Source organism: Pleurodeles waltl, chromosome 7, assembly GCF_031143425.1.
Source record: "Pleurodeles waltl isolate 20211129_DDA chromosome 7, aPleWal1.hap1.20221129, whole genome shotgun sequence".
Lineage (NCBI taxonomy): Eukaryota > Metazoa > Chordata > Amphibia > Caudata > Salamandridae > Pleurodeles > Pleurodeles waltl.
The window spans coordinates 931,662,676-931,681,010 of record NC_090446.1 but is presented as its reverse complement, the minus strand read 5'-3'; the positions used below and the strand labels follow the sequence as shown (position 1 = coordinate 931,681,010).

The 18,335-nt window shown below is 43.0% G+C and overlaps 1 protein-coding gene across 2 annotated transcripts in view; it reads right to left on the bottom strand.

The window, feature by feature from the left end:
• The window catches only part of SAP30L (SAP30 like), a 387,822-nt gene that overhangs the window by 276,276 nt on the left and 93,211 nt on the right, over window positions 1-18,335 (bottom strand). For both annotated transcript variants that reach the window (XM_069199614.1, XM_069199615.1), the window contains exon 4: window positions 1,846-1,917. In XM_069199614.1, the coding sequence (XP_069055715.1) occupies window positions 1,855-1,917 (63 nt within the window). In that variant the 3' untranslated portion in view covers window positions 1,846-1,854. The remainder of the gene's footprint in view (window positions 1-1,845; window positions 1,918-18,335) is intronic.

Genomic DNA, 18,335 nt, shown 5'->3' with positions numbered 1-18,335 from the left:
TGGCAGGGTGTTACTCTCCTGAGCAGGATGTCCTGGGTGATTGTGCTCAGCCCTTCTTGGGCTTCAAAGGGTAGCCTGAAGGCTATACCCATTCCCTACTTGACGTGCTGAACTTCAAAGGGTATCCTGAAGGCTATACCCATCCCCTACTTGACTTCTAAGGGCTGACTTTCCTGCCACTAATAAATGCAGCTCACATGTAGGACAACCTGTTCTTTGTTAACCTAGACAGCATGGAACCTAACCTAGAAAAGGTGGAAGGTTAGACAAGAGGCCTCCCCACCCGCAGGCTGTCAAAGGGTTTAAGAATAGTATCTTCAGAACCTGTTATCAGAACACTCCTGGACCTGCAGAAAGATTCAGAAGAACTTCTGTGCTGTCTTAAAAAGGAACATTGGACCTGCTTGCATTGAACCCAGGCTTCCCAGAAGTGACTCCATGGGCCAGTTGGCTGACCTCCTGTTTGAGTTACAGGAACACAAGGTTCCTGCCTAGCTGACCAGCACCACCTGGACCTGCCTGAGCCCTGTTGCTGGCCTCTACTCGAGTGAGTCTCTCATCCCCAAGAGGTGCCCCCCAGGTCCTGGACCCTTGGCTGGTATCAGAGTATACTCCCACTGAACTCCAGGAGAAAATCCACACATTTTGGGCTCTATGCAACCACTGACAGACTTCTCATAGTTAACAATGACAGGCCACAACGTCTGCCGGTTTAAATCTCCAGAAATGCCTGCCACAAAAGTTGACATCAGCAGTGACAGTTTGAGTCGACAGCCAAGCAAATGTTAATCTGGAGGCTGCAAGAAGATTACTGTGTAGTTCCTGTCAAATAAAAGGCTGTCTCTGGTAGGAAGCTAAGGCATGAAATACGAGGTTGAGTAAACAAACACATTAGGCACTGGCAGAGCAGTTGAACAAATAAACAACAAGCAAGCATATGAGACAACCTTGAGGTTAGCAGGAAACAGAGGTTTTTTTACTAATGAACACCACATACTTGTTAACAAAAATTCCAAGCATTTGAACTTAGGTGATCAGATATTTTAACGGTGCATATCAGAGTAAATGGCACCTGCCTAATTGAAAAAAGGTGATAATAAAGAAGAACAAAGAGCACAGGAAGACTGGGGTATGACAACAGGCATACATTTGCCACGGTAAAGACAACTTCAGACAGACCTATGGACAATGCTCTGTTCTATAGTTAAAACCTTTCACTAAATTAGACAAACATTCATTCCATGTCACCGGTGTAGATCTTTTAGGGTTTGTGAATTTCCAGACAGGAATTCAAATAAATTGAAAAAAAGGTAGAAATAATCCTTAAAAGACCAAGACTGAGCAGCGTGAAAAAAGTTCAGAGTCTTTTGGGATTTGCAAACGTTTACTAGTGTTTCATAACACATTTGTCTGAGGTATTGACCCCTATCACAAAATCTTTAAGGGAAGGCTTTCCCTTCCGCAAGACAGAAGAAGACAGCCATGCCTTTCCTGTGCATAAGGAAAAATTCATGTCTGCTCCTGTGCTTCAAAATCCTGATCCCAGTTTGCCATACTTTAAAGAGGCAGATGCTTCTCAATATGCTGTTGTGTTATCACAATGAGACCCAGAGTGAGGGCATATTCTCCCTGTAGCAATCTTCTAAAAAAAAAGCTACTCCCCGCAGAGTAGAATCATACCATTGCAGAAAGAGAACTGTTGCCAATGAAATGGCTTTTCAGGAGTGGAGGCACTACCTTCTGCTGCACAACACACTATCACCACAGAAACTCTGGACCAACGAGGATAGTTAGAAAATCCCAACCATAGAACAAAGGTGGGCTGTTTCTACAATGACAACTTACTATATATTCCTACGCCGGAGTTAAGGAAGGTGGTACTTGATTGGTGTAATTCCATTTCCTTGGCAGGGTATCCTGGAACACAAAAAACAAACAAAATTGCCTGTAGTGATTCTGGTGGGAAATTGTACTCAAGAATGTTACAACCTTAGGTCAGTGTCAGAGTAAGTATATGATGTCATTAGTGATGTTATCAAATATCATTTAACATCACATTAGTGATGTTATATGTGAGTTAAGAAGCAGTATATGGCAGGGGCACATGTTATAGTTAACTAACTGAACTTTAACAGGTGTATTTCATACTTTTGTTTTTAAAGGTTAGATGTTTACCTTAGTTCAACACTTATCAATAGCACTATAAGATTTTAACTTGTAGTTTTTTCAGTGAAAATATATTTTTATAATACACATATTTTTAAATATATATTATTATATATATGTATTTTCACAGAAAATATACATACTTCTTTCATTCAAGAAGTAATGCCAGCACTCCAAAATCCATTCAGCTCTATTTTATTAAACTGAGTCTGGAAGTGTTTCGGCTCAGCCCCTTTGTAAATAACAGTAACATGTGCAATCACCCCTCTAAAAAAAAAAAAGAACTGTGCATAGACATGGGTGAAAGGCTACACTGTTTTCGGATAGCTGTAGACACACTGCTAGTTGTTAGTTAACGATACACAATATTACATTTCATGATGTTTTTAACATTAAGAACTTCATCAAAAGTTCATAATTGTATGTGAAAGAGACCTATTTCTATCGTGGTGTCATATTCAAATATGCATAGAAACTGTAAACCGACAGCTAAGAGGGTTCAATGTGTCAAAAACTAATTCATTATATCCACATATACAATAAGGTAACACCAATAGTGATAAGTAAGTAGGGAATATCACAATAGAAGATACCTCAATATATACATGTACAGTATACACCATGAAGCAGGCTTGAAAGAGTGCAGGCATTTTCTTAGAGGTAAGTTTATAAATCAATTTGAAAACACAGAAATGGCATTATAAGTGGCAAAATTCTATTTGAGTAATACAATATTAAGATGAGTTGTTAAAGCAAATATCAAGCACTGCTATGGGTACTTGCTTCACCCTGAGCAATGGCAACATTCCCATGGGCTGTCAAGAAAAGTAGGTAGTTTGGACCATGGAATAAGAAGACATCACCAACCACATTATGCTGTGGGCACGGTATATCTATGAATTTTTTGTCATCTGTGATGGTAAAAAAGAAAAGGCACAGATATGTAATTATTCTCTACAGCAAAATGACCCGAACTTGTTCTTCACTTATGAAATCAGTGAACAAAACAATAGCTGTCCTAGATGTAAGCATAAATGTTTGAGATAATAAACTTGTCACTGGTCTGCTTTGTCATATTATGTGCTAAGAACCATTATCCATCGAAATTCAAATGAAGCATTCCTCTGGGGAACTCTTTAGGTCTAAACAAAATTGTAGTACATCATTCCTCTATGCACAGGAGAAGGCCATGATGTTTCCGAGGTTTAGAGCCAGGAACAATGTTAATGAAAATGAATGTCACATATAGCATGGAAAAAGTAAACAGACTGCTATGAGTGTTCACAGAAACACTCTGTTAAGCAGCAGAAAAGTTGATGAGGGTTCTGAATATATCTAACTGTATTGATTTGAAAAAATATGTAATGATGTAGGGCTCCTCAGATTGTACTAATAAACGTTCACATGTCTGATCTGTGATGATATAATAAATGTCTGCTTGAGAAATAAAACATGTGGATATATATAAGACACAAAGAAGCATACTCATAGTCAATATGGACAAAGGGGGAAAGTGGAGAAAAAAACAGGGGGTGGGGATGTAAAGGTAGGAATATAGCGCTGCTAATGCCCGTGTGGGCCTGCTGTGAAAGCCTAGCTCAGATACTATACGAGCCCATCTCAAAGGATGTCTTATGAATATCATCCATTCAAGGTATCTTGCACTCCTCCTTCATCCTAACCCTAATTCATTTTACACTGTTTACCCCAGTCAGGTGAATAGAGATCCGTATAATACAAAAATAGGTGGAGGCTATGTTATAGCACCAACTGTCAGATAATAGATATGCAGATCAAAACTATGTCCTTGACGGAAAAATAAGTTGACAATAAAAAGACAAACAGAAAAGAGGGAGTAGTAGAAAGGTAAATGGGGGGGAAGATAAAAATGAGGGTGTGGAGAAATAGCAGGTGCACATGAAGGATCCATTCATCACATAATTTAATTTTAACCAATGTGCTAGATAATTCTTCACCCATGTTTTGTGTTGAGCTCAATAATGTATTTCGATTCAAGCCTTCTCAGGATCTTTTTCTCAATCACTACTCTTCTGGTTGAGCATGATCCTGCCAATGCCAAAACAACTGATACGTTTAGAGTTCCTACAGTGGTATTCTTTTTTAATGGTCCACCACAGGGCATGAGAGACCACCATTTTTCATAGCCCTGATATGCTCCAAAATGTGCTTACATATTGGGAATATGGTCCAGAATATACTAGATTGCAAGGGCACTGTATCACATACAACCAATGATCAAAAGTGCAACTGATGTGTTTGCATTAAGCCCTGCCCCTGTGTGTAAGAAGTATTTGTTGCAATTATAACTGATTTAGCAAGCTTTGGCACTCTCTATTTGTTGTTATCAGTTGTAGCTAATTACTGATTTCTTCCTGAGGAGTAAATGAGCACCAATACGTCCTTAAAGGTTTGAGAGAAACAAAATGTCATGGAAGGATGTGATGTGATCCTTTTCTTCAGATATTGTCTGCCCACAAAATCTTGTGTTGGAAATATATATTTCTGATACTATCAGATTCCCAAAAAAGAGGAGTGATGAATCGAATGGTACTGAATGATTCATCATTACTCATTTCCTGATTTCCAAAATGTATGTGTATCTAAATATGAATTTTGATTATAAATGTTAACTTATGATACAGTTCCTAATGTTCAAAACATTTTGAAAGTTGATAATATTATGTTATGTATAATTCTCTGTCGTAAGGACTCTCTTATCTCTATGAGACTGCTGGATTAGGGGCGGCAAGACCTCTGCTTGTAGGTGACTGAGTCACTCCTACACCAGTTGGCAGCTGTCTGTCCAATCCTTCCAGATCTCTAGCAGCACCTCACCAAACCCAAATAGTAAAGGTGATTTCTGGCAGTCTAGCACATGGAATACGAAAATCTCTCAGGGAAATCACAGTGGAACAAGTCTCACCCTTTTCTCTCATTAGAAAGGAGTCTCTCACACGCACACAACAAAAAAGATGCAGGATAGTTTGCAATACATTTATTAAAAAGACTGCAATGTGTGATAAAATGCATGAGCTGCAATGATTAGGATAATGACAAGTAACAAAATCAGGATTGTGAAAATAAGCGTTGTAAATATGAACAATCCCAACATATTGCAATAAACATGAATAAGCAAATTCCTCCTGAAAGTGTATTTTCTACCATAAAGAGAGCAAGTCGTGATAAACCTAAACTGCCTATGCCATGCCCATGAGAAGTGCTCCAACCCCTGTTACCTTAGAACAAGGTCGGCCTCCAGTCTCCAAGTCAGGCTTCGTACAGACACAAAGGCTGAGGTCTGCTGCAAAGTGACGTGCAGTATAGATGGAATGTCCTGGGTGGAACCCCCTCTAATGGCCTTGGTTTCACAATATGTTTATTATAAGGCACATGTTATTGTTCGTGCAGGCATCCTGACGTGGGTATGTACCTAAACATTAAATTGTGTGCGCAAACCTGTATCGGCAATATCATAACAAATGCTTGACATGTTCACATTATGTTCTTGTCCAACATAAAGCAAAGGACATGATGAAAATCCAATATGTACATTACAGATAATGACACTTTCACACAATGGCAACTGATTATGAAATAAAAACATTTCTTCTAAAATGACAGCAAATCTAACATGAATAATGAGGAATAATAAAACAAAGCATGTTATCTAGGTAAAAGGGCACAGGTCTGCAAGCCGAAGCTAAGCTAAACTCCTATACCGAGGCAAATTAAAATGGACTCACAACACTCTGACAACTTGCAATGTATCAACATCAATCCAAAAACACTAGGCTGTATTTTCATGCACATCTAAGCACTGTTAGCCATATTTTGAAGGGAGACTTCACTTGCTACAGTTGCTGACAAAGGCGCAGAAGAAACGTCCCCTGATGCAGTTTGATAAAATACAGCCAAACGGATCTTGGAGTTACAGCATTCTTTCTCGGATGCTGGTAGTTTGGATTGCAATGACGGAACCTGCACCCATGGCATGTGCAGTGGCACTGGTGGTGGAAGTAGCTGTTTGTGCAAAACCTTGATCTATGTGTGTATGTATATATACTACTCAGATTTTTGGTTAGCTTATATCTTTAAGCCATAGGATGAATCTTCACAAAACATTCCAAAAACAAATGCTTCTACCACAGTTCCTTCCTGGAAAGTTTTGGGGTGATCCATCAAGCAGAAGCTGAGAAAAATGTTTTCCCAAAGAGTGCTTTTTGTGACAGTGTAAATTTGTTCAGGAGTTACTGAGGAAATAAGGCTAAAAAACAGTATATTTCACACGGCTGGCCAACAGATCTCATGGTGAGATCTGAGTGGCTGACATCCATCAAGAAGGAAGTGAGGGAAGCCATTTTAGGACTCAGGACATGGTCCCGAGTATGAGGAAAAGGGTTAAAAAAGAGACATAAGGCGGCCAGGGAGGGATACCCTAGGCCTGGCACCCTGCCTGAGGCCAAAAACATTTTTTAAATTGTGCAGCAAATTGGCTGCCAGCACATCAACATAGATATGCTGACAGCCATGTTAGAACTTGAGGACTCAATTCCCTGCCTTGAATAAAAAATGTTTAAAAACATAGAGAGCAGGGTAGGGTTACCCTGCCCACTCAGGCCAGGTGGGTGGAAGTCCCAAAGGGGAAACCCTGTGGGGGCAAATACTTGTTTTTTCCCCTCAGTATCACAGATCCACGGTAGATCTGCACAGCTGAGGAAAAAAAAAACGACAGCTTCTCATGTTTTTTTTCATATGAGCCCTCTGATTTGTGCCAGGGCCTGGGGAAGTCATTTTTTGCTGTATTAAATAGGGGAGGGGGCATGCAGGCCCCTTCCTGTGCCTCACTGAGGCTTGGGGACCCTAAGCTCTGGGGCCAAAGCTTAAACATAGGGGAGGGTGCATCAGGTCCGCCTTCCCAAGCCAGCCTCTGGCCATGGGTACCCCCATCCCAAGGGGCTTGATGAGAGCAATTTCCGAGGGACTCCATCCCCTGTGATACTACTGATTCCTGCCACACTTTCCAAGGCAGGAAACACAACTTTGGTCCCACCCTGGAGCTTAGAAATGGAGCTGCCTTCGGTCAGCCCCAAAGTGGGTGGTGGCTGCGGTCACAGATGCCTTGGGACTCCTCTCGTGGCCTCCAACCATTTATCAGTTTGTGGGTGCCCCTTGCCCTGTGTCTCCTGCCTCTCTTTTCCCGCGGCTCTGTTGCCCCACCCACCAGTATTGCTCCCTCCCCGGACCTACTTAATGGCAGCAGCTGCATGACCCCATTGAGCAGGTGCCTAGGCCCAGGCCCCCACTTACCCACGATTGGTCCTCCAAGTAGTCTAGGCCATTTCAGACCTGGCTCACTCGCCTTGACACTCCTGCCTCGCTCACCCTGCTCCCATTTCATTTCTTCTGTCAAGCTCCTCTTGTCTTCTGTTCTTGTTCTCATTGCAGTACTCTTTTCATTTGTCTCCTTTTTATACTCTCTTACTCTTATTTACTCTCTTACTCTTCCTTTACGCTCTCTAGCCACTTTCAAGCTTTCTTAGTCCCTCTTTAGGTCTCTGCCATCGTTTTTGTGCTCCCAACTCCTCTTAGTCCTACTATTTGTGCTTCCTCACCTCTACTTGTGCTCTTTCTTTCACCTTTCAGGCCCCCTCCTCGAGCCAAAAATAGCTCTGGGGACTGCCAGACCCAGGGTCAACTCCTGCTATTTCCCGAGGTGCCAACCGTCGGGACCATAGCTGTTTGCTTTTGCTGTGAGAGCTCCCGCCAAGCAAGAGCAAATACTAACTATGCTACCACAAACTCGAGCTGTTAAACTGCTGTCGCTCACTGAAAACAGAGTTTTCATCTGTTTCCCTGCCTGCTGTTATGCGGACAGGGAAAAAGATTAAAGATTACTCCTGCACATGGGGAGCTGCATGTTTAGTAGCTCCCTGCATGCAGGAGCGATACCGACTCCCGCAGGAGGTGGGAAACCGGCTGGGACCACAGGGGCCTCAGGCTCCCCTGCAGTCCTTATCATTACAAACTGAGGGCCATGGGTGGGGCCAGGGCACCCAGGAAGACATGGCCAGGCCCCAGGAGATGGGGTCACCAGAGCATATATCAGCCCAGGGGGGAGGGGGAGGGCTCCCAGTTTTAATTATTTATTTGGCCCCAGGGGAGTCGGGGGTTTCCAGGGCCCAGGCAGTTCCACACCGACCCCCTACATTATTGTTTATTTAGCCCCGGGGAAGTGGTCGCTCCCGGGGCATATTAAAGCTCCATGAAGGGGGTCCGCACAATTCCCCTCCTTTTTTATAACTAAAGCCTCGGGAGGTGGTGGTACCTGGGGCTCAGAAGAGCCCCATGGAGGGGGGTCAGCACTGCCCCCCCACCACCATTTTTTAACGAAGCCCTAGGCAGGAGTCGGGCCCTGGGGCTCAACAGAGCCATGTGAAAGGGGCCCCTTGCGCCCCCTCCTTTTTTGTACAAATAACTATTGCCCTGGGGACCTGGCCCACCCGGCGGTTAAACTAACGACAAGCACAGGAGACCATACTTTTTGTTTCGGGGTGATCCATCAGGATCAGGCTGAGAAAAATGGGGGTGTCACAAAACATGTTTTCCCCATTCATTTTTCCATAAGGATTTTGAACAGCAATGGCACTGAAACCACTGGATGGAATTACACCAAATTTGGCAGAAAGGTAGCTCTTGGTCCATTTTTGTTATTGGGTGTAAATCCATTCAGTAGATATAGAGAAATTAAAGGAAATTTAAATTTGTATATAGGGATGTGAAGGATTTGCGACACCTCCTTATCTCGTGCTGAGATCGGATTGGCTGACAACACTTTAAAAAGGAACTGCCATGTTGGGACTCTTCTTCAGCTGAGTCCCACAAAAAAAGGTTAAAAAAATAATGAAAAGGGGCCAAGGTAGAGTCACCCTTACCCCTTAACTCTGGTGGTGGGGTCCCATAGGGACCCACCAAAGACCAAAAAAGCATTTTTTTTTTAAATGTTGCCACAGAATCACGACAGGGTCAGGAATCAGTGGGCTCCAGCGCTTTGTCATTTTGGAGCCCCTGGGTGGGCCAAGTCCCAGAGGCATTATTTAAGTAAGGGGCGACATCCGGCCCCCTCGTACTGACCTAGGGACTGCCACCTCCCCAGGGCAATAATCAAAGATAATGCGGGGCCACATTCCTAACCCCCGCAGCCCGAGGGACGACAACCTGCCCTGGGCATTGATCTCATTATGTGCAGGGAGCCGGGCGGCCCCCCCCTAGCAGCCCAGAGGACCACCACCTCCCCAGGGCATATGTAAAAAAAAAAAAAAATAGAAAGAGGGTCAATTTCGGACCCCGTGCAGCCCCAGGGAGCTCAACCTCCCCAGGGCTATTCTTGTTCTCTAGGAGCCACAGATGGCCCTGGGGACCACCACCCTCCAGGGTCGGCTCCTGCTATGTTCTGGGGTGCTCACCCCCAGGACATAGCTGTTTGCTGTGGCTTGGCTGCAGGGTTGACAGCTGCAGCCAAGTCACAACAAACACACTGCTTTCTGACAGCCGGACCTGTCACACAGGTCCCGCTGTTAAAAAGCAGAGTTTTTATCTCTGTTCCTTGCACGCAGATATTCATGCATGGAACAGAGATGAAAGTTTTGCTCCAGCAACCACGGAGCTGCTACTTGAAGCACCTCCTTGGTTGCTGGAGCAATGGGATCGAGGGAGAGGCCTTGAGGCTTCCCCGTTGTCCCAGATAGCCCCTAATAGGCATTTAATAAAATACATTTAAATAATCATCAGGGACCGCAGGGGAGGCCTTGAGGCTCCCCCTGTGGTCCCAGATAGACCATAAAGGGTTAAAAAAATAAAAGTACAAATAAAAAAGTTCAATAGCTCAAGTGTGAAGGTCACAGAGCATTGAGGGTTCGAGTCCAGGCGTATCCCTGGTCATTTGCCTCCTTTATTATTATTATAATTTTTTTAATGCAAATGTTTAAGGCTCATACTGAAAGGTGATCCTACTCTTTTCAAATGACTAATATATTTTTATTTTCTATATCATACAAAGCCTAAAAAAGCTCTCTCTCTTTCTCACACTCTTTCTCTCACTCAGACACTTATGCACTCACTCACAGATCCACTCAGACCCTTATGCACCCACTCACAGCCCCAGTCAGACCCTCACGCACCCAATGACAGACCTAGTTACGTACCCACTTACAGACCCACGCAGACTCTCACACACCCACTCACAGACCCACTGACACCGTCATGCACCCTCTCACAGACCCCCGCACACATTGACGCACCCATTAAAACACTGATGTACGCACTCCCACACCCACACAGACATTCTCACCCCCAGATTCACCCTATCACACTAATTCTCACACCCAGAGAGGCCGTGGCCAACTCCCGCCGCACACAGCCAAAGGGCCGTGCACAGTCTGGGGTTGGGTGGTAAGGGGGGTTGGTCGCAGGGTGTGGCTGTAGGCCAAGTCTTGTGGGCAACCTCCGCTACGCACTGGGGAAGGCCATGCACAGAGCAAGGTTTGGTGCTTATAGGGGTATGGCCTCAGTGCCTGTTTGGATTTACGTATAGTATTGGAAATTACTATATGTTCAAAAAAACAAAGAAATTCACTGAAAAAAAAAAACAAAGGTTACATGGATGTCATAGTTAGGAAATAGAATTTTTTTTAAACATAGAAATTCACTTAAAAATAAAATCAAAGGTTACAGGAGCGTTATAGTTAGGCTCACATTTTAAACATACGAAACCATAGAAATTCACCAGATATAGTTAGAGTTACCTCAAGTAACTATAACTCGTGCCCTAAGATAACTATAACTGGCACCCTCGCCATGCACTTCTAACTGCCCCACAAATTACGGCACTTAGGACTTCTTTGATAACATCATTGATCATATCATGTGATATTTGCAGTAAAATTTTCGACAAAAAAAAACTGAGCATGGCGGGGGCGCAAGTTATGGTTACCTTAGTGCAGGAGTTATAGTTACCTGAGGTAACTAACTGGTGAATTTCTATGGTTTGGTACGTTTAAAATGTGAGCCTAACTATAACGTCCCTGAAACATTTTTTATTTTTGTACATATAAATGTATATATTTATATATATAAATAAATAAATATATATATATATATATATATAAAAATATATATATATATATATATATATATATATATATACACACACAGAGAGAGAGAGAGCGCGCGCGAGGCAGAGAACGAGAATCCTGTCAGACTCAGGCCTGTGGTCTTAGGATTCGATGCCTGTATCAAACGGAAAAAAGTTATGGTTAATTTGGTTTAGTTCGGTTTTCCCAAGTGTAATCAGTTCCTACCAACATTGAAAGTCCTTAGAGGTCCCAAAATGGGTAAAAAAAACACATTTCGCGATTTAAAACCATGTCAATATGCTACTGATAAAATATGTGACCTGTAATTTATACAACTTGGGAAAACGTGTATATCTGACAAATAATGATAACCCTTGGCCACGAAAATAGCATCCTACCTAAGCAAGCATGACAAAAAAAAAATCCTTGATGCTTGAAAACTAAGGCGCTGCTTCCCCCACGTGGGCAACTCGAAAATGACGGTGAAACTTGTTAGGCAGTTAAGAAATAGATCTCGAAAAATTACATTTTCAAATACATGTATAGAGAGACTCTGGCCCTCTTCAGAAATCGGTCTATTTAAATATCATTCACATGTAGCTTCCCCACCACAGCATACAGCGCAAAATTAAATTAGGCCTTCACTAGCCTCAATAAAAAAAACATTAGTGCCACTAAGAATCATATTTTCCTACGATATTCATTAAAACTAGAACAATTTTCTATGCCCTTTCCAAGTAAACCTACTTGATAGAAAGCATCCATATTTTTAAATTATATTATATGCAAAGGTTATTTTTAAATTTGAAATCTTTCTGCAAGCCTATGGCAGGCACATATAGGAGCCAGCGTGTTTTCTTTTTTTTCTTAATATTATTTTTGTGACACATGCTTCTGAAGTAAAATATAAAAAAGCAACGATAGCACCACCTTGCCAAGGTCAGACCTATTGGTTTTGCCAATGTTTGTTTTTAAAAGAGCACTTGCCGCCTGTCTTGCAATTTGTTACACAGTGCATAATAGATGCAATTATTGAGCAACTCATTTTATCAACCACACAGTATTAAAGCTAAGGTAATCGGATGGGATCCAAACAAGATTTGCAGTCAGCTCAAATACTCTGTCGCGTTGGGGGGGGGTGAAGGGGGGGTATTTTGGGAAGGGGAAGTGCGGTGCTTAGCAAGGGAGGGGAGGGACAAAAAAAAGAAACTTACCTTTTGCGCCGCTCCTCCGGCTCCCAGCCTGCCCTGCGGCCAATCCCAATGGTGCTTTCATGCTGTTGGCAGAATCAAAGCAGTGTTAGGATTGGCCAGAGCACCCTGGATGAACGCTCCGAGGCAGAATGGGAGCCTCAGCCTGTACTCTCTAACCCGGCAACACAGTTCCGGGTTGGAAAAAGCCCTGTGCGTTTGGCCGGACCAAGACGGCCGGCTAAACATACATGCGCACTGAGGGGAAGTGCTGGGCACTCCCCCTCCATCCGTGGCCCCGCCCTTTTTACAATAAAACCATTATAAACTTAGTTTATTATGATTTTATTGTAAAAGGTTTGCTGCTGCTGGCGGGGGAGGAGGGTGACGCTGCGCCACCATAGCAGAGAAGCCGCTCCTGCATATAGTAAGACAACAGTTCTGTTTAGCTTGCAGCACACTGTAAGGTAGTAAAATTATGGGTACGTAACACTGGATAAAAATAACGGACAGAATAAGGGATTTATATAAAGATTTTCAGGTACTTTCATGGAGGAAAAGTGATAATTTAGGAACTTGTTCAGCCAATTGTCTGCTGATCTTGGAAACACAAAAATAGAGTACGTTAATAGCAGTCAAAGTGTCGTTCACAAGAAAAATGCATTATGGTGAGGACATTTTGTTGACCAGGACGCATTGTTGGTGAACAATGTTATTCCCCCTGATGAATTATCTTAAGTAAAGGAAACATGAAGGAAACACAAAGAGTGTGCTGGTTTTATGCTGGCCATGTGTCAGCTAAACCCGTTTTACCAGATCCTTTACGCCATCACTTAATATGAAATGCTGGATAAATATTAGCAAAATAAAACTAGGAGTACAAGAAGATAATCAAGCCTAGACAAGTGTTCGAGTCCTGGCCTTGCCTATGTAACTATGAATAAACAAAATACAGTCTAATAAACCTGGTTTGTAGGTCGAAGTGTACCAGACAGCACCACTGTCTGGCTGCGTAAGATTTCTTGGGGATATTCTTAAAAGTTCCTTGGGAACGCATTCCATCCATTGTTTACCATTGGCTTTGAGGTTTGTAACTCACGTTTGCTTGCTTTCTATTTGCTGCCTTTATTTGTTTTAGGCTGTCCAGTATGCCATTTACCCTCCCATGGAGCATAGCCCACTTACCATCTCTGACTGGCACCTTATATTCTTCCATAAGTGCTCACCTGCTGGGAACTCTTTTTTTTCTTTTTCGTGAAGCACTTCAGGAAAGTACATGTCTTCGGTGGTCTTCTGTATACTAGTTCACGGTAGTAAACAGCTTTATTTCTTTCAAAAGGTTTCCTCTATATCATACTGATTCTGCTTAGCTCTGTCACTACTAGATGCCTAGTAGGAACAATGTTCTATCTACAAGCTTGTTTATTTTGGCCACGGCTTTTTATTATAAGAATAACTTAACCCCTTAGCTGCTGGGCCTCGCACTCCACCCCAGTGCTGGGGTAGATCGCGCTTAGGACGCTATAGCGTTTTGTCCACATAAGGTATCCAAGCCAAATTTGTATCCTTTTATCTCAACATCCTGGGGATTCTAAAGGTTTCCAGGGTTTGTGGATTCTCTTGGAGGGAACCAAGAAAATAGCCACAATTTCGCAACATTTTTAGTTTATGGGGAAAATAGGAAAAAAGTGCTCCAGATAAAAGTGCCAGCTTTTTTTCCCAAAAAAAGCAACAATCGTTTTGCTGTACTAAAGTCTCCATCTTTCCAGATTTTGAGAAAATACAGAGCTGAATAAAAAAAACGAATTTTGTACCAGTTTTGGCATTTTTCAAAGCGGTAGTTTCCTATTTTTGTGCTTTTAACCTACTTCCAGGTTGTAGTGCAAACCAGTGGGTGATCCAGGAAAGCTATAGATTTCTGCAAAGTAGACACAATTTTGAATTCTGCAAGGGGTCACATGTGTACATCCTTTAAGGTTTGCCCAAAGAAACTAACTGTTGGAATAAAGAAATCTTGAAAATGAGTAGGAAAAACTGCCATTTGGGACGTTTTCATTTGTAACTTTTTGTCACAATGACTCATATACACAAGCAATATACTATGACATCCACTAGACCCTTCTTGTTGCATGGATATATAGGGTTTGTAGGTTCTCCAAGAAGCCAAGGTAGCAATTGATTATAAACAAATTCATATGGAAACATATGTAGAGTAAAAATGGGTATCAAGGAAACCTATGAATTTCTGAAATGGGAAGAAGATATGGAGTTTATGAGTAATGGTTATTTGTAGATCTTTGAATTTAAAAGTACCAGGTACTAGCATATGATTTAGAGGGCATTTTTCAAAACATCTTCTTTCTCACACACTGGCTTTCATTTGGAAAATACACATATAGCGGTGGCTCCTCCACTATGGCGGAGGAGCGTCACCCCCCCCCCGCCAGCAGTAGCAGCTGCAAAACTTGAAAAATAAAACAATTTAAAAAAGCATGGTTATTATTGTTTTATTTTTCTCTATAGCGTCGAGCCTAGGGGGCGGGGCCATGGGGATGACAGGCACGAGGGGGAGTTATCAGTGCGCATGTGGGTTCGGCTGGCCATCTCCGGTATGGCACAACCGACAAGCGCACTAAGCTGTCTCCAACCTGAGCTGTGTTGCTGGGTTCTAGACAGCAGGCACAGTCTCACAGTCTGTCTGGGAGTGCAAATCGAGGGCACTCAAGCCAATTCTTATGTTGTTCTCATCCTGCCAGAAGCATGAGGCAGCGTTAGGATTGACTGCAGGGCAGTCTGGGAGCCTGTGCCCACAGCAGAGCCAGAAGAGCAGCGATGGGGCAGGCATTCAGGTAAGTTTTTTTGTGTTGTTATTTTTGTTTTGTCCCCCCGCCGCACCACCACTTTGCCCAGACACCAGCCGCGACTGTACATATGTAGCAAAATCCCATTGGTAATAACAAATGTTCTACACGAAAGGAAATGGGCCAAAACTCAACATGGATGCATCACATTTTCTCACTGAAAACTGCCCCCAAGTGCCTATCTGTGAATTTTAAGCCGCTGCTCAGATGGCACCTAGCAAACCTGAACATTTCTGATAACAAGACATCTAATGGAATCCAAGGTGGGGTGACTTGTGTGGCTCTCACCACATTTTGTTACCCAGAATCCCTTGCAAACCTCAGATTTTGACTAAACAAACACATTTTCCTCCCATTTGTGTGACTGAAAGTTCTGGAATATGTGGGTGCGCCAGAAACTTCCTTCCACCTAACATTCACCCAAGTCTCCCGATAAAAATGTTACCTCACTTGTGTGGGTAGGCCTAGTGCCCATGATAGGAAAGGGCCCAAAACTCAACTTAGACACATCTACATTTTTCAACTGAAAAATGACACTTTTTTGCAATGTGGGTAGCTGTCAATTTTGGGTCCTTATTCAGCCTGCACCTGGGGAAACCTAGCACACTAGCACATTTTTTAAAACTAGACACCTGGCAGGATCCAGACAAGTGGCAATCACCGGGCATGACTCTTACCAGGGTTTTGTACCCAGGACCCCTTGCAAACCTCAAACTTTGACTCAAAAACAGATTTTCCTCACACTTCTGTAATGGAAAGTTCTAATATCTAAGGGGAGGCACAAACTTCCTACCATGCAGAATTACACCAAGCCTCCCAATATAAATGCTACCTCAATTGTGTGGGTGGGCTTAGAGCCTGCATCAGGAAATTGCCCAAAATGCAACATGAACACATCACATTTTTCTACAGAAAACTGACTAAATTTTTGTAAAGTGGGGAGCTGTAGATTTTGGGCTGTGGGTCTATCAGGACCTAGGGAAACCTACCAAACCTGCTCATTTGTTAAAACTACACACCTGAGGGAATCCAGAGTGGGGTGGCTTGCATGGTTCTTACCAGATGCTATTACCCAGAGCCCTTGCAAACCACAAACTTTGAATGAAAACACACAGTTTTTTCACATTTCTGTGATGGAAAGTTCTGGAATCTGACGAGTGCCAAAACCTCCTACCAGCTAGCATTCCTTCAAGGCTCCATTGAAAAATGGAACATCACAGGTGTGGATAGCCCTAGTGCCTACGACAGGAATTGGCCCCAAATGCAACCTGGACACATTATATTTTTCCTCAGAAAACTGAGCCATTTTTTGCAAAGTCAGTGCTTGTGGATTTTGGGCCGTAGCTGAGGCAGCACCCATGTAAACCAAGTAAACTTACATATTTTTGAAAACTAGACACCTAGGGAAATCCACAATGGAGTGACATACTTGGCTCCCTCTAGGTAATGTTACCCAAAATACTTTGGAAACCTCAGATTTGACTAAATAGACAGATTTCCACTTCCACATATTTCTGTCAGGAAAATGTTTGAAATCTGTGAGATGACACAAATTTCCTACCACATTCCACCAAGTCTCTTGATGATAATGTTCCGTTACTTTTGTGGGTAGGCCTAGTGCCCGCAACAGGAAAGGGCTCCGAACCCAACATAAACACTTCACATATTTGCACTGAAAACAGACTCTATATTTGCAAGTTGAGTGGATGTGGATTTTGAGCCCTCGCTCAGCCGGCACTTAGGCAAACATGCACATTTCCGAAAACTAGACAACTAGGGGAGTCTGGGAGTGCATGACTTGTGCGTCTCACAAGGTCATTTTATTCAGAAGCCTTTGCAAACCTCAGACTTTGACTAAAACACACATTTTCAACAGATTTCTGTGAGCAAAGCTTCTGGAATCTATGAGAGGCCACTCATCACTCAGCAGTCCCCTAAGTCTCCTGATAAACATGGTACTTCACTTATGTGGGCAGGCCTAGTGTCTGAGACCGAAAAGGCCCCAAAAAGGCAACATAGGCACATCACATTTTTACACTGAAAACTGACCCTTTTTTTGCAATGTGTGTAGCTGTGGATTTTGGGGGTTAGCTCAGACAGCACCAAGAGAAACCTAGCAAACCAGTGGCATCCACGGTGCATGACCTGTGTGGCTCTCACCAGGTAATTATAGCCTTGGTCAGAAACATATATTTTTCTCACATTTCTGTGACGAAAAGTTATGGAATCTGCCGGGAGCCACAAATTTCATACCACCCTGAGTTCCTACATGCCTCCCGCTGAGGTCAGTACTCCACTTGTGTGGGTGTGTCAAGAGACCACAACACAAAATACTTTAAAGTGCTAGGTTGAGAGATAAGCAAAAGGCAGAGCTGTGGTATTTGGGGCGTGCTGCGGCTCCACCTGTGCAAACCTACAAACCACACACATTTTGGAAACTAGACAACAAGGGGAGCCCAGGCTGGTGTGCCTTACATGGATCCCATGAGGTTTTCTTACCCACAATGCTCTGTAAATTTCAAACTTTGCCGGAAACAATGCATATTTCTTACATTTCTGTGATGAAAACATCCGGAATCCACAGGAATGCACAAAATTCCTACCACCCAGTGTTACCCCACTTGTGCCTAAAAAAACACTGCCCTACTTGTATGGCTGGGCCTAGTGCTCGTGACAAACAGAACAAATCTAGGTCAATGTGTGTCCTCTGGCGAGCACTTCAAAGGATGATCTGCAATTGTGTTGGTGGCATGACACAATGCAAATGTGTGCTTCTCCCCCCTTCCCTCTGAGTAATCCATTTACCTCTACAGGACCGTCTAAGGAAAGTTGTGGCCCATTTTGTACTGTGGCTTTGACTAAGTGTCCTCTTGTCAGTGTAGGTGTGACCACTTTCACAACATAGTACAAAGGTTTATTTCTCCCGAATAATTTGTTTACGGCACCAAAACTGTCCGAGAAACCAA